The sequence below is a fragment of the Gossypium hirsutum genome, chromosome A04 (assembly GCF_007990345.1).
Source record: "Gossypium hirsutum isolate 1008001.06 chromosome A04, Gossypium_hirsutum_v2.1, whole genome shotgun sequence".
NCBI lineage: Eukaryota > Viridiplantae > Streptophyta > Magnoliopsida > Malvales > Malvaceae > Gossypium > Gossypium hirsutum.
In genome coordinates, this window is record NC_053427.1 from 13,501,174 (window position 1) to 13,518,172 (window position 16,999).

At 33.0% G+C, this 16,999-nt stretch overlaps 1 protein-coding gene across 3 annotated transcripts; it reads right to left on the bottom strand.

Moving 5' to 3' along the window:
• Nucleotides 1-411: 411 nt before the first annotated feature.
• LOC107948437 (ethylene receptor) lies at nt 412-5,855 on the bottom strand. 3 transcript variants are annotated; one of them, XM_041110975.1, is made up of 8 exons: nt 5,682-5,818; nt 4,651-4,731; nt 3,553-4,495; nt 2,189-2,557; nt 1,830-2,096; nt 1,618-1,745; nt 1,326-1,523; nt 412-1,076 (listed from the first exon to the last, which is right to left on the bottom strand). In XM_041110975.1, exons 3-8 carry the CDS (start codon nt 4,453-4,455, stop codon nt 719-721), a joined length of 2,223 nt encoding a protein of 740 aa, XP_040966909.1. In that variant the 5' UTR covers nt 4,456-4,495; nt 4,651-4,731; nt 5,682-5,818; the 3' UTR covers nt 412-718. The 3 variants fall into 3 exon arrangements, with proteins under 3 accessions (XP_040966909.1, XP_016738467.1, XP_016738468.1); XM_016882978.2 differs by lacking the exon at nt 4,651-4,731 and having other exon boundaries at nt 5,682-5,855; XM_016882979.2 differs by lacking the exon at nt 4,651-4,731 and having other exon boundaries at nt 1,321-1,523; nt 5,682-5,855.
• Nucleotides 5,856-16,999: the final 11,144 nt, after the last annotated feature.

Below are 16,999 nucleotides of genomic sequence, written 5' to 3' on the forward strand. Positions count from 1 at the left end.
TTTTCTTTCGCTTTTTTTTTTCTCTGTGCATTTGAATTTTCTTACCTTTCACCTAAGTCTTCAACTTGAAAGTGAATACTTTACCCAAGGTCGTTCAATTTACTCAATTAAAATCCAAGCTCATAACATAGGGCAAGTTGTAGTAGCCAAGTGCAGGTTGGCTAGCTTTCAACTTGTGCATGCTTAGGGTGGTTGGGATTCTGCTAAAACAGTAGAGAAAGTGTGGTACCTGGTCAAGTTGACAAAGTGAGGTGTGCCTAGGAGGTGCAAGGGTGGCGGGTGGTGAGAGGTGGCTTGCTTATAGACTAGTGTTTGGTGCATGAACCTTTTGCTTGGCAGGCCCAAACGAGTTTCGTTCAAGCTTCAAGCCCACCAGAAAAGAAAAAAAATTAAACAATAAGATCCAATCACTAAACCAATTTAAGGTCAAACTAATGCAAATTAGCCGGTACAACCGTACCAATCATGGTTTTAGTGTTTACTGAACTACAACAAGCTTAGTTCCCCCACAACCTATTTGCACAACCCTTTTTTTCAATAGATCTATTGTTTCTTTCCTTCACTAATTCTTTGCAAAAACTTCTATACTTTCATTGTAGTGCTCTCAATTTTATGCTATTTACACAGATTACACCATCCACAGAATTTCTTTCATTGGCTTCATTGTTTTATCTGTTATCCGATCACACATAGTCGGTCACCGGATACTCTTTGGGATTTATATTGCCTCGAAAAAGACTCGGTGCTCCAAAAGATCTGTTAACACACTTCTCATTTTATCTAGTGAAACGGGTTTCAATATAAGACCATCCATACCTGCCCTCATGCAGTTCTCCTTCTTTACCTTGTCTGTATTTCCGGTGAGTGCCACTAATAACGGCCTTTCATGGCGTTTTGTAAATTTCTCATGTATCCGGATAGTGATTCCGTAACTATCTATACCTGGAACGCAAATGTCCATGAAAACAACCTTGTGCTCGTGAGAAACCAACCGCAAACACTCATCGCTCGAGCCGACCATCGTCACATCACACCCTAGATGCAAAAGAAGCCCCTTAGTAACCATCCTGCTAACCCTGCATTACCCCCATAAAATATTTCAATACACAATTCACATTAAAAGAAAATCCTGAAAAAGAATCTACTTGCCGAATGCCAAAACTACATTGTGCAAGTAGTCATAAAGTGCTTGTGCAAGTAGTCATAAAGTGCTTGTAAGCTAAGTATGAAACGAGACCATCAGAAAGAAATCTGTAACTAGAAATATCGTTTGGGAACATATTAATTAAACAAATAAGAACTAAAATGAACATCAAAGACCTGACCCATTCTCATCCATAACCAGAACTTTAAGCCCCGGAAATGCCGTCTGCCCGTGATTAGTTGGCATTTTAGGCATGTATGGAAGTTTTGATTCGTTCACACGTTCCGCCATCCCAAGTTTTACAATTAAGATAGCAGTACATCCCTTACCGAGACCTTCGCTCTCAATCCAAATATGTCCCTCCATTAGATTTACGAACCTGATTGTATCGTTAAAGAGAAGGCAGAAAATTAGAAAGGCAGCTAAAAGTTTATAACACTTGTATAGGTATAGAGGTAGGAAAAAAAACCTACCTCTTACAAATTGCAAGGCCTAGCCCGCTACCACCAGAATTTCGTGTTCCTGTTGACTGATTTTGTGCAAACTTGGTAAATAACTTGGGAATATCTAGGGGGTTAATCCCAGAACCTGAATCTTTCACCTATACAAAAAGCAAAGACAGAAACACATTATCGTCAGTGACTACAGCCTAAGGCAGAATATTACAACCAGCAGAGAGACCAACCTGTACACGCAAATAAAAGTGATTATCACTTAGCACCGGGAGAAATTCCGGGGCTTTAGAATCTCTCAATGTGTCCAGTTTTGCAACAAAAGCAGTGATTGATATGCTGCCCTCCTTGGAAAATTTAACTGCATTACCAACAATGTTTAAAATTGTTTGCATCAGGCGCTTCTCATCACCAATAGCATATTCCGGCAAATCCGGAGCCAAAGTTAAGGAAACATGAAGCTTTTTAACTGATGCAATCGGCTTGATCAAGTTGAGGACCTACAATGAAATAAATGTGCATTGTTGTAATGGAAACCACAGAGCAACACTTCACAAATTTATGAAAGCCATGAAAAAATTTAAAATTCTACCTCTCTGAATACAGCATAAAGGTTAAAAGTTCCGAGGTCTAGTTGAAGGCTGCCATCTTCAAGCCTTGAAAGATCCAAAACATCATTGATTAGAGTTGCAAGAAGGTTACTACTCTTAAGAATCGTTTCAACCATCAGACGCTGTTCAGGTGTCAACTCAGTTTCCTGCAGCAACGAAGATAGAGCAATAATCGCATGCATTGGGGTTCTCATTTCATGATTCATAACAGCCAAGAAATCGTTTCGAGCACGGATTGCTGTCTCAGCTTCTCTTCTGGCCAGATCAAGGGCAACGTTCTGCTCCATAAGAAGATCCCTAGCCCTCATCGACTCTTCTAAAATTGCAGCGTGCGAAAGAGCAACAGCCACCTGGGTTCATTACATGAGTTTACAAATAATTCCTTTTAGCAACATAGATATCCTGAACATTAAGCAGGAACCTGGGACGTAGCTATAAGAGAAAACAATAGAATGCAACAACAAGAGATAGGAGAGAATGGAAAGAGCTGGATGAGCAGAAGGAGAAAATACGTAGAAAGAATATCTGCAGTTTTGAATTACAAAATCAGATCTAAAAGCAGATAATTACAATGACATAAGTATTTTTTGTTGCAACCTATGTTAAACTCAAATGTAAGTGTCAGATATGGGAATGTACCCAACACGAATATGCTCAATTGTTTCTTAAATTTTTCCATGTCTTTGGAGGGTCTTGGACTGTCATATCCCTATACCTATGTCTGAATATGGGTCGGACACAAATACTTCAAAAAAAAAAGTAAATAGTCAGACCAACAAAATGGTAAACAAAAGAAGCAACCCGTAACAAAACCTCAAAATATCTCTCCTAAAATAATTGCATGCAAAATCATTTAACAGAGGCTCTTCATAGCTGCATATTCTTATGTGATATTGCCTTTCTTCCCTATATAGGAAACCAATAAATTTGATGTCATTTTGGGTCGCCGTGAAAACAATTAATATCCTAAAAATAATTCTAACATATTTCATTTTCTGGTCGGGATTTTGGAAGTAAACCCAATCAACCCAGCTTTTAAAATTCCACATATGATCTGTCCAACAACAGTGCCAAAGGATTGCAGAATTTATCCCCAATTATCAATATACACTTAAGAAAAGAGCAACCTTCGTTAACTACAAAAAATTCTCGAAACTACTCAGTGTAGGTACTTATCATTAAGTCTAGCCAATTACAAAAGGTCATCAGAAAAATTAAAAATGACCTCGGAATATTAATGGATATGCACAAACAACGTAAGTTGATTTAACGTTTACCTGATAAAAAGGAATCTAAAAGCATAAAATTTTGTGAAGGGTTGAGAAGCAAACATGGTGACTTTTACCTGATCAGCAACCACTTCCACGAGCTCCAACTCATGGACATGCCACTGCCTTGCACTATCTGAAGGGAGCATCAAAACCATCAAAGCGTATCTTTTTGTTGAAAGTTCAGGCCAATCATTAATATGGAAATTCGAGAGATGCAGGAGTGGAACACGAACAGCAACAACCTCTCCAGGCATGTACTTCCCTGCAGGCCGCAGTCTTGCCACGGGACAATTCGGGGATATTTTTACAGCACGATTGCTACTAAAAACTTGATTGATCACAGGATGATGGATCGGTACAGTATACCCAACTGGATTCTGTTGACGAAGGGTGTAGGAAAGTTGCAGTTCCAACCCAGTTCGTGTTGGCATCCACAAGGCACATTCTTCTAATGCCAAAGTCCGACCCAATTCAACAAGAGTAGTTTTTAGTATTGTATGTCTATCCAAAGTGCTTCGGATCTCATGCGTAAGCATCCGAACATGTCGACCTGTTTCTTCTTGGGTACGAATCAAACCCATTTCTCTATCAAGCTCGGCAGCCTTATTCTTCAAAAACAACTCCCGAGTTTTTACACTCAACAGATCAGGAATGATATGCACAAGCATCAAGGCAGTTATGCACGATACAGCAGCAGTCAAAACTTTTGCAGTAGTCATTACTGACGCCACGGTTCTTGAATGCACCGTAAAAGTCCACAGGTTAATAAGATGAGTTGCACCACAAAGTACTATAAAAGCACCAAACTGCACAAGGACCCATCTATATGGAAAGACAGCAGATTTTTTGACGAAGTATATAAGCTCTAAGGGGATCGAGAAATAAGCAAGTGCAATGAAGAAATCAGAAATATATTGATATTTCATCAACAGGTCATCCGGAGGCCATTGTGGCTCGATACAGTTGCAAGACTCCATCCAATTGAATCACCAAAGTTCTTGCTGCTTCTTCACATACCTGATGGGACATGTATATCATTAACATTTCAAAAACCCACTTGGTTTACAACATAAAAACAGAGAGAATAAGAACATACAACATTGGCATTCTCCAAGAGGGAAATGCAATATGGAAAACCGGATGACACGATCATATTGAAACTAAAGAAGTACCTTTTATCTCATGAGATAGGATGGTGTATTTGATACCCCTTAGTTTCATGCATTCTACCCTAAAAAGTTGCATTTAATCATCTGTACACCAAATGCAACGCGATAAAATTTACGACTATATACTATTGTTAGTATCAGTCGCATCAATAAGATCCATATAATGCTACCAACTTTCCTCCCACTGTCTTGTTTACCAAACATGGTCTTTAAGCATAAACAATAAAGAAATTCGAAATTAAGCAAAATAGTTAAGTTTAAGCGGAGAAATAAAAGCACAACAAAGACACTTCACTAACATGCACTAAATTATCGATTAAACAATGAAAGACAAGATGAATTCGCACAAAGGGAAACCATTTCTCATAATGTTAATTTTACAATAACAAATACTAAAAGAATTTAAAATAAAAGGTTCCATCCAACAAACAAAGAGAGGTAAAAAAAGAGGGGAAAAAAATAAGTAGAACACACTAAAATCATGCATTCTACATAAATCACTAACAACAATTAATATACTAAAATGCCATAACTAAGTGCCACAACCAGTTGAAACAATATAAAATGAAACTATATCTTGAAATGATAAAGCAATATATATAATTAAGCATTCAACCTAAAACCAATTGGCAATAAAAGGAAAGGCTCAACTTTAATATAAGATTTAAACAAAAAAAAATCATATTTATAATAAATCAAAGCTAGCTGTACACATATTATCCAATCCCTTTTAACTTTTTTTTTAAAAATTCTTTTATTTAATTTGAGAAGAAAAAGCATTGACCTGAGAAATGCAGAGACAGGGAAAATGCTGGAAAAAAGACCAATTTAAAGGGTTTTTTTAAAATAAATCTAATTTCCAAAAACAAAACTTACCCAAAAAAATCAATCAAGCTAGTAAAACTTCTAGAATGAACATAAAAAAATTCACCAACAATCAGATTCCCAAATTAATCCAAAAGAAAAAAGAAGGTAGAAAAGTTAAGAAACATGAAAACAAATAAATTGGAAAGGAAAATTTAAGAGCAAATAACCTTGTTGATTTTCGTTTTTGGGCAGTTCAATGGCAAATACTTTCCATTCAGACAAGCTTTGACGATCTGTGTTATTTGGTGGGGGTTCCTTTGTCTTTGTTTTCCCTTCAATTTAGGGAGTGGAAAGTAGACACCAGAACCTAACATGCGTCATAACGATGATATTACCACACTGTTAGGCTTGTTTTCGTGACTGACGGCCTAATCAAGGCGGTTTCGGGTTACCATTACTCAATCTATGGTGGAGAGTAAGTTGATCGTCACAGACGCGTAGCTTTATCAATCTTAGTAACAGGAATCCAACAGGGATGACAGCTTGTATTTCTTTACTTCTACGTGTAAATATCACAGGACCATGGATAATCAGATGATTTTAGAAAAGGATTTAATTGTGCAAAAAGTGAATATTAATATTTAAAATATAAAATTAAAATATAATAAATAAATAAAAACCTCATTCACTCTATTATCAAAGATCAAATCCCCATCCCTTCGTTTTTTTTCTTGTTAATTTTGAATTTATTGAATAATAAAATTTTATGTTTGGAGTTTATTAATAAATATTTTATATAATTGATGAATATTTTATATTTAAAATTAATTTTCTTTACTATTTTAATATTTATATAAATTATTTGAAATATAATATATTTGTAATATTTTAAATATATTAACCTGTAGAAAAAAATATTGAAATCCAAGTAGTATTAAAAACTATTTTACCCTAATGTTAATTAAAATATATTTCATTGTTATTAATATTTTAATAAAAATATAAACATATATTTAATAAAATGATTTAATGTGAAACAAAACTATTATCGTAGTTTTATTTACGATAAAAGTTAGGAAAGTATTGTAAAAGAAAACATAATATTCATTAATGCTCATGTAAAATTTCTGGAAACATTAAGATTTAAATAATATTAAATGCTTGTTTGTACTAAAAACAAGTATAAATTATAAAATACACAGATTTATATAAATTTTAAGCAAAAAATTAATAGTAAGTTCTATATTATAAAATTATTTAATTTCAACTAAACAATACTTAAATAAATTAAATGTAACACTCATATCCTGTTTCTGTTACTAGAATAGGATACCAGATGTTACTAGTCAAGTTGGAACTATTAATAACGTGTTAAACTAAACCTTATTGGAGAATATGTTTTGACGTAACAAATTAAAGTGTTTTTGAATAAAAGTAAAGTTGAGCAATTTGATAAAATCTAGTTGAAATGGTTTCAATTGAGTCAAACATTTTCAAAAATGTTTTAACCATTTTTAAATATGATACTCCTCTGATAATCAATACCAAATTGACATTTTGCTTCTTTCAAACCCTAGTAGGTATCGATCCGATATCGATACTTTTCTCAAGGTATCGATATATTTCCTAAGGTATCGATATTCCTACACCAACAGTCACTAAAATCTACATTAATTACAAAAAATATCGATACGGCCTTTTAATAGGTATCGATACTCGTTGCTATAGGTGCAGTTAATGACCTGATATTTCATCCCCAACGTTTACATTCACTTCTACAACAACTACAATGATTGGAAATTAATTAGAGGGTATAAAGACTATCTTTCAACGGTCTAGAAACAAAAAGAGCAATGTGCAAAGCTTAAAGATAAATCAAAACAACCTAGAACTTAATTATTTCATACCTTTTCTTATAGATACTTGTGAACTTTCATTGTATTCATTTAGCTCAAGTGTTCTTCTTTGTATTTGTGCTTAATTGACAAACATTCTAATCTTGTGAGGATTGTTTTCTTGATTTGCTTATTTGTATCTCTTTTAAGAGAGGGTTTATTCTTAAGGTTTGGGTAGAAACCTTAAGAGAGTTATATCTTAAGATTTTGTGGTATAAGTCTTAAGAGAGATTGTAAGGTTAAACATTGTCCTTAAAGGTTGCCAAATTAATGAATTTGGGAAAATTCTTAGTTGTGGAAAGCTAAGGTAGTGGAGTAGGTAATTGGGGCCGAACCACTATAAATCCTTGTGTTTTTTGCTGCACAATTTTGTTGCTTCCACCAAAACTTCTCAAAGGCTGATTCAACCTCCCTATCATCGATCTCGAGTTGATCCTTCCAAGCTAACATAACGATTTACGTTCAATAATCAATTCAATTCCATAATTATAAGAAATATTCAATATGAAAGATGTCATTCAATTTTGGGCCTTAAATCGAGCTTTCCAAATTCTAAAAATAAATTACAAATATTCAGGGACCAATTCGGAATAAATCAAAACATTAGGAAAAAATTAAAAAATTTCAAGTTAGGAGTCACACGGCCGTGTGTCCAAACCGTGTGATAGAGCCCAGCCTATGTGGCTCCAAACATGGTCGTCTGGCTATCCTACATACCTATGTACGACCTCAAACGCCTGTGTGCATGGACCATGTAACTCTCTAATTTAGATCACACAGCCGTATTGTAGGCCGTGTGCCAACCCGTGTAACATTTGATGTAAGGTTACACAGCCGTGTCGTAGACCGTGTGTCAGCTTGTGTGAAAACTACACCTATATTATTTTTCAACACGTCTTAGGCACTCGTTTTTGTGCATCACACGGTCGTGTGACAACCCGTGTCCCAGGCCGTGTGTGCCCAAAATTGACTAAATTCAAGCTTGTTTCTCAACCAATTTCACAAGTACCTACACCATGACTTAACATGCGTAAGCAAAAACCTAAATACAAATTAAGGTAACCAATTCATGCAATATCCAAACACCTAAGCCATGCTCAAATATTTCCTACCAAACACAACATAAAGCATACTTTCTTGTACCATCATACCATCCATTTTCACCATTTCACCACATACATCTTAACTAACTTTAACTATTTCATGAATATCTAACATTTTTCTTACCATTTCATACATATTTAGTAAATTACAATATGCACACGATATTTCCATTTAACTACCTTTAATGTTCAATACCACACATGAAACATAGCTAAGATAAAAACATCATAGTTGTTAGCCTATCACATGCCATATAAGCCAAATCGAATTTGTAATATACCAAAGAACCTCAGATAGTGTGATTCTTCGAGTTGATCTGATTGCCCGATTATCTACAAAATGTTATCTACAAGAAACAAAACAAACACGAGTAAGCTTTTATAAAGCTTAGTAAGTTCGTTGATTAAACGGTAAAGCTTACTAAATTACACATAATAATTCAATTAATAAAATTTATAAACAATGTTTCCGATAATAAAGTCCTTAATAGGGTTCCTAGTGATAAGGTTCTTAACAAAGTTCCTATCAATCTATAATAGCCCGTTTATCAATGGTGTCAGAAACAGTGGTTTTGGGCTACAAATCCGACAAGTAAGTTTGTAAATATTATTTAATATTTACGAGTCAAATATAGTATTAAAATAAAATTTGAATTGGCAATTTATACTATTTGAATGAATAATTAAGTTTAAGTGGTATAACCCTAAAGTCAAGTAGTTTTAGAAAATGATGTATCGAGACCTTGTTTCTATAAACTGAGCCATAAATATTTTATTAAATATTTATGGAGTGTTATTAAGATCGTATTAAAAATTTGGTTAAGAAATTTTAATGTTTAGTCCATTAATTGAATAAAAATGACTAAATTGTAATAGATGTTAAAACTCATTTATTATTGAATTATGTGATTAAAGGAAATAATTAGTAAAGGTCGGAGGTTTTATTATGTAATTATGTCACTTCTAAATTGCATGGACGGTTAAAGCATGAAATAGATTGAAAATGTATGTATAATCGAAGGGTAAATTGATAATTTAATAAAGAAATAATTAGTAAAATAAAACAAAAGTGAATTGTCATCTTCATAATTGTTTTTGACTAAATTTGAGAAAGGAGAAAATCACCATTGAAGGTCAAAGGTTCGGCCATCACATTTTCTTTGCATGTAAGTTCAATTTAAGCTTATTTCCTGTAATTTTTATGTTTTTTGATATCGTTGCAATTAGGTCCAGCTAACCCATAGCTTTGTGTTTGAAACTGTCAAAAATTTTAGATGATACCATTGAGGAGTTCTTAATGTTCATGATGTTAAATAATAAATTTGAGTTGTTAGTTGTTGATTATGAGTATTTTATTAAGTAATTTTTGATGATTTTAATGTTTAGGGATTAAATTGTTGAAAAAGTAAAGTTCAGAGTAAATTGTCTGAAATGAGGAGAAAAGTGGGCTGATATGATACCTTAAGAAAATCAGTTAACATGAAACTGTATTAAATGTGGTGAAATTTCAAGTTTTGGATTTAGAGACTAAATGCATAAAAGCTAAAATATTATGGATTATTTTGTAAATTTCCCAATAATAAGAGTTATAAGTTAAATTAATTATTTAAAATTATTGAATGTTTTTAATTGAGTGAAACATTACTATTTAGATCACAAAACAAATCAAATGGATCAAAATAAAGGAAAAGTTGTGATTGGATTAATCGTTGACTTCATTGTTACAACTGTATTTGTCGAGGTAAATTCGTATATAGATAGAAATTATTATTTTTCATTTTGGATGAATGTAAATGGTTATTTATGTTTTGGTTAAATTAATTAATAAAGTTGTGATAAATTATTATTATGGATCAATTAAAGGAATTAATCAAATTAAAGGATATGTGAACTATTGTTAATGTATTTGGTGATTATGAATTATTGATTGTGTATTTAAATGTTACTTGGATTGAGGTAAGTTCATAACGTTTGATGTGTAAATTGTAAGTTTCTTGAAAATAAGTTATTGTTGCTAGTAAATTGTATAAATACATGTGAAATTTTATATATTATTATAGTATTTTAAATATTGAAATTAAATTTATATGAAAGTGATTAATAAATGGTGACAATCCTCATGATGACACATTGACAGTATGAATATATATTGATATCCTATTATGTGTACGGAAATGATGAAGTGCCATTGATTGATAAATTTGTATAAAGGTAATGGATTACATAAAATGCCCGTTTGAACGTAGTAATCACTAGGATACGATTGGCATGCCAATAGGGTCAGTATGCGCAATTGTACAGGATTTGTACTTCGATGCCTCTATTTGCACTTTGGTGCCTCTGTATACACTTCAATGTCCCTGTTTTTACATTTGTGCCTTGTCAGCACTTCGGTGCTCCTGTTATGCATCTACGATGCCTATGGTGTGATGTAGTTACTCGAGTATTCGGGTCAAGTTACTAGTTCATCGGGCTAAATGTTAATGAATTTACAAATTTATTTATGTGCTTAAAGGCTAATGTATAATCAAGATATTAGTAAATGTTAAATGTTCAATAAACTACTTGGTCATGTGTGAGTATAATTATATCGATGATTATACGATTAAAGATAGATATTTATATACATAGATGAATGAGTTTGGATTGAATTATTATAGTCCAGGAATCGCACGTTGAACCATTTTTAGTACAAATCCCATAAGTGCTTCGTAAATGATTAACAGGTATAATTAATCTATTTATTTAGTTTTTCACATTGTTTAGTGAAAGTAAGCGATCTCGGGATGATATGTTTATATGAAAGTTTGAAATGAAAGATGAATTACAGAATAATTACATGTTAAGTGTGTAAGTGTTATGGTAAGAAGAAATGTTTACTTGAAATAGTTATATGAAATGCTTAGATGGAAATATATATATATGTATATGCAAGGCTACACCAATAATCCATGAGAGGTGTAGTGAATAGAAAACGAAAGTTAGCTTAAGATATAATTTTCAATTATGTTTAGTTGTTTGTTCTGATATGTTCAGTAGTTAAGTTGTCCTTATGCAAACTTACTAAACATTATTTCTTACGTTAGTTGTTTTATTTTCCTGTAGATCATCGGAAGGCTCGATTGGTTGAAATTTCGTCAGAGCATCATCACACTATTCATTTATTATATTGGTAGTTTTTTATTACTTTGATTATGGTTATAAGTGGCATGTACAGGGTTGAATGTCTATTTGGTATGTTGGTTTGTTACATTTTAATGGCTTACCAAGTTATGTCATTTTGGTTACTTTGGTTACCTTATTATGCTTGTATTTAAGGTTCTTTTGGTATGTTGATGATGGCTTACAAATGGTCAATTTGAGACATGTTTTGGCACATATTTGAACTAGGCCTTTATGCATGTATAGGTAAATGATATATTGATGCTATTGTGGTGTTCTAGAATAACATTTTGGTTAGGTGATTTTAGATGATTGAAATGGCATGTTTATGTATGTTTGAATGGTGTTTGAACCCTTGAATGTGTGCCTAAATGGTTTGATTGGTTAAATATGAATCAGACTTTAATTGGCATGAGTTTAGGTACATTTTTGGGTTCACATTGCCTGAGTCACGGGCTATCACACGGAAATATGTCATTTGTAGGTTTCTTGATGTTTCATGTCAGTGAGTTACATAGCCTGGCACGCAGGCGTGTGACATGGTCATGTGACCCTACTCAGTGAGTTACATAGGTGAGGACACGGGCTGAGACACGGCCGTGTATCCCTTATTTGAAAGTTACATGGCCTGAGACACAGGTGTGTTTCTCAACTGTGTGAGGCACACGGACCGGCCACATGAGCTTGTGTAACACCCCTAACCCTTATCCGTCGCTAAAACAGGGTTACGGGGAATTACCAGACTTTTCAAATCAAATACAAACATTTCATATCATTTAACATTCATATCATAAACTAATCATAAATCACTCATATTGTCCCTTGTATGATCCCTCGAGGCCTAAAATACATATTAGAAACAAATTAGGACTATACTGGAAACTCAGAGAATTTTTCACAAAACTTTAAAATTTTTTTTAGATGCAAGGGACACACGTCCCTGTGGCCAGACTGTGTGGCTCACAGTGTCAAGAGATATGCTCGTGTCTCAGGCCGTGTGGGCATTCGAAATAGGGGCACACGACCATGTCCCAGCCTGTGTCCAAATTAGGATGCTTACTGACTTGGGTCACACGGCCAAGCCACACACCCATGTGCTAGGCCGTGCGAGCATACTGACTTGTGAAATTAAGGTGCAGGGGTCACACGGTCAAGCCACACGCTCGTGTGCTAGGCCGTGTGAAAATAACTGGGCATTTTGTTTCTCAATTTTAAGGATGCAGGGGACACACAGCCAAACCACATGCCCATGTGCTAGGCTGTGTGTCACACACAACTGAGACACACGTCCGTGCCTCTACCCATGTGGACGAAAATAGGCCATTTCATGACCACTTTTCTCACCCTTTTAGGTAGCACTCTAAACAAAACATTTTCACACATCAATTAGCCCCCAACCAAGCGTTCAAAACAAGGCAAAATCATGTTTTCAACAAAACATATCATCACATATACTCAAATGCCCAACTTACCTATTTAGTCCATCTAACTAAACTACTAAAGTTCTCTACCAATTAAATACATAAAAAAATACATTTTTTAAACCAACATCACAAATTTACTTCATATCCAAAATAATATATATGTATATATTTAAGATGATTATATAAACAAAACATCATCCCTAACGTTACACAAGCCAAATTTTGGTCAAAACCATGTCATCCCTATACATGCTATATAAACCGTATTAAACGTACAAAAACTATCGGAATAAGCTAGATAGTGTGACTTGATGTACTGATCCGATTTTCTGACCTCACGAAAGTCTACAAGGACATTAAACAACACAGGTAAGCTTAATGAAGCTGAGTAAGTTTGATGGGTTAAACATAAATCTCGCCAAACCTACTATAACACATCAATTAAATAAATTCATTCAATGCAAACTTCCTGCCAATCACAATTTCAATCGATGAATACATTTATTTCAAATCAATATCAATAACAAATAATATGCCTTTCAATTTTCAATTACATATTTACTTACCAAATCTTCCCAAATCGGAGAACAGCTTACAAATAAGAGTACATCATTTTTAGAAGCCTGAAGGTTGAACAGAAGCTCGTAAGAGCTGAATGAAAACCCATAAGAGTTGAACGGAAACCAATAAGGTTAAACAGAAGCTCAATAGAGCTAAATGAAAACTCATATGAGTTAAATAGAAGCTCGTGAGAGCTAAATGGAAAGTAAACACAAAAGTTCGCAACAAATGTTGAACCTCAGTTTACTTGGGTAATTTCCCACATTTTCCTCCAATGCCGTCAATTCGTCGAATGCTGAATGTATTCAAATCTCGCGTTCCATTTGTTTCGAATATTCAATTCAATTTATAATTTTAACAATATTTCATCTCCAACCATAGAATAAATACATTATACCATTTATCAAATCAATATAAATATTTAAATTTAGTCATACGAACTTACTTGAATTGAATTGTAATATTTGTAGAAGTTCAGGGATTATTCTACTAATTTTTCTTTTTCATGAGTATCTACGGGATCTTGATCTAGAATATAAAATTACTCATTCATTAGCATATATTTCAGTTCCAATTCACTTCACAACTAATACCCTTCAAATTTTCAAATTTACACAATTACCCTAACTTTTACAACTTTTTTAATTTAGTCCCTTAACTAATTATTCTATCAAATGAACTAATTTTTCTCAATTGATAATTTATATAAATATTCTAGGCTATCTTACAGCCCTTAATAAACATAAATTTTGATGCCAAACCCTAATTCTTAATCTTTTCACAATTTGATCCTAAAATCAATATTTAACATAATCACTTTATAAAATCATCATACAACAAAATTAAAACTCTAAATCCATGTTTATTCATCTAATACATCCTATATTTTTCAATGGTAATTTCCAAAATTTTCAATAAAATCAAAAACTAAGGTAATAGTTAGTTGGACCTAATTGTAAAAGTCTCAAAAACATAAAAATTACAAGAAAAGGGCAAGAATTAAACTCACTTGAAGTAAAAATATAAAACCAGCTTTAAGAGCTCTTCAATGGTGTTTTTGGACAGAAAATTTATGAAGAAAATGTCTAGAAACTTTTAGGTTTTTCAATTTGATATTTTAATTTCACTTATTTCCAATTTTGCCCTTTAATCACATCATTTTATCATTTTTTTTGTGCTTATGCCGCCTCAGCCATTTTATTTAGGCTCAATTACTCTTTAAGTCCTCCCTTATTTACCATTTAAGCCATTTAATCACTATTTCTTTTAATTAGCAAGTCTTGCACCTTTTTCAATTTAGTCCTTTTTTAATTAATTAACTATCAAAACATTAAAATTTTCTAACAAAATTTTAATACTACTTTAATGACACTACGTAAATATTTATAAAAATATTTACAGCTCGGTTTGTAGAATCGAGGTCTCGATACCTTATTTTCTAAACCACTTGACCTAATAAATCCTTATAAAACACAAATTACGAATTCAAAAATATTTCTAAAACCACATTTGACTCATAAATACTAAATAATAAAATTTACGAGCTTACTCATTAGATTTGATGGCCTCGAATCACTATTTTCGACACCATTGAAAATTAGACTGTTACAGCGTGGGACCCTATTTTGAAAATTTTACATCTTTTTTCCTAAACTTACCAAATTGTTTCAAATTGGTCCTGAATTGCTTCTAAACTATTTTTTAGAGCCTCGAGGGCTCGATTTAGGGACAGAAGGTATATGATGAATCTCTTATAAAATGTTTAGTTATTTAAATGTTATGATGTTGTATGATTTATGATTGATCGATAATACTCTGTAACCCTAACCCGACGATAAAGAGATGTAACACCCATAACTCGTATCCGTCGCCGGAATAGGTTAAGAGGCATTACTATACTCATAACACAGTTCAAAACAACCAAACATCAAATATAATCTCAATACAGTAAACGTCATTCAATCACAATCAATATTCACATGAAATTTAGTGTACAATGCTTAAACATACATTCGAACCAAATTGATATCATATAAAAGTTTCAGAACTTATAAAAGAATTTTCAGCTTTTAAAAGGTCACACGCCCGTGTGAATAGGCCGTGTGCCTCATACGGGCACCAGACACACCCATGTAGTTTAGCCGTGCCATAACAGAGCATACATATTAACTTTCACCCACAACCATATGACACGCCCATGTGTCTTAACCGTGTGATCTTAAGAGTTACTACTTTACATACACGGCTACAAGGCAAACCCATGTTCCCTGGCCGTGTGGCGTAATGTAGGCTTGGTTTAAGCCAATTTGCCACCCCTTTTTGGGTCATACCTACAAGCAATATTAAACAACATTCATGCCACAATTTTCAACCAATTCTATGCTCAAAACATGCTTCACTATAACTAAATCATCATCATTCAATAACCTATTCAAATCCAAACCAAAACATATTAAAAATCTTATTACAATAACATGCCAAAATGCTTATTTCAAAACTCACTTATGGCATGTAACGCCCTCACGCATGAGACCGTCACCAGAGTCGAGCTTGAAGTGTTACTAAACTTAATTTATCATTTAAAGAATTTTAAATCAATTATTCCAACTTTCGAAATAAACTGTCAATCTGCGACACAGTAACTTAAAAATTCATATCTCGAGTTCTAAAACTAGAAATTAATATCCGTAAATTTTCCCTTAAACTAGACTCATATATCTATCTACTAATTTGTTTCTATAATTTTTGGTTGGGCCAATTAGTACATTTTATTAGTTAAAGTTTACCCTGTTTCAACATTCGACTGCTTTGACCTCTGTTCACTATGAACCACTTTTCTCTTTGTACAGAACTCAAAAGACTATGCCGTTTGTTTCTCTTAAAACTAGACTCAATAAGGAATATGTACATATGAAGCATAAATTCTAATTATTTTTGTACAATGTTTAGTGAATTTATAAATTCAGAACAGGGAATTCAGAAATTGTTCTGGCCCTGTTTCACAAAAATTTAAATATCTTATAAAATATAACTCATTTACCTATTTCGTTTCCTCATATAAAAATATACTCATCAAGATTCGATTCCATAACTTATTCATCATTTAATTCCATTTCTACTATTTTTAGTTATTTTTCAAATTCACGTCATTGCTGCGGCAATATTCTGTTTTATAGCAAATTTTACTTTACTATAGATTTTCATGGACTAAATAGCATTTTAAATATACATGACATCAAATATGATTTAGATTGGCCATTCCAATGGCTAATTATTTACAAAACCTTTTCTTACCAAACCATAACCATATCATAAGATCATTTACACAAAGTGAGTATAGTGTTATACATGCCACACTCAAAATATACAAGCCATTTTACCAATTTAGGGCTTCGGATAG

Excerpts from the sequence above, each read along its gene's own strand:
- LOC107948437 (XM_016882978.2), bottom strand. The coding sequence starts at position 4,455 with ATGGAGTCTTGCAACTGTATCGAGCCACAATGGCCTCCGGATGACCTG. Across the intron at positions 1,746-1,829 it reads ACTTTTATTTGCGTGTACAG|GTGAAAGATTCAGGTTCTGG; the intron begins GTTGGTCTCTCT and ends CTTTTTGTATAG. Across the intron at positions 1,077-1,325 it reads CTGGTTATGGATGAGAATGG|GGTTAGCAGGATGGTTACTA; the intron begins GTCAGGTCTTTG and ends GGGGTAATGCAG.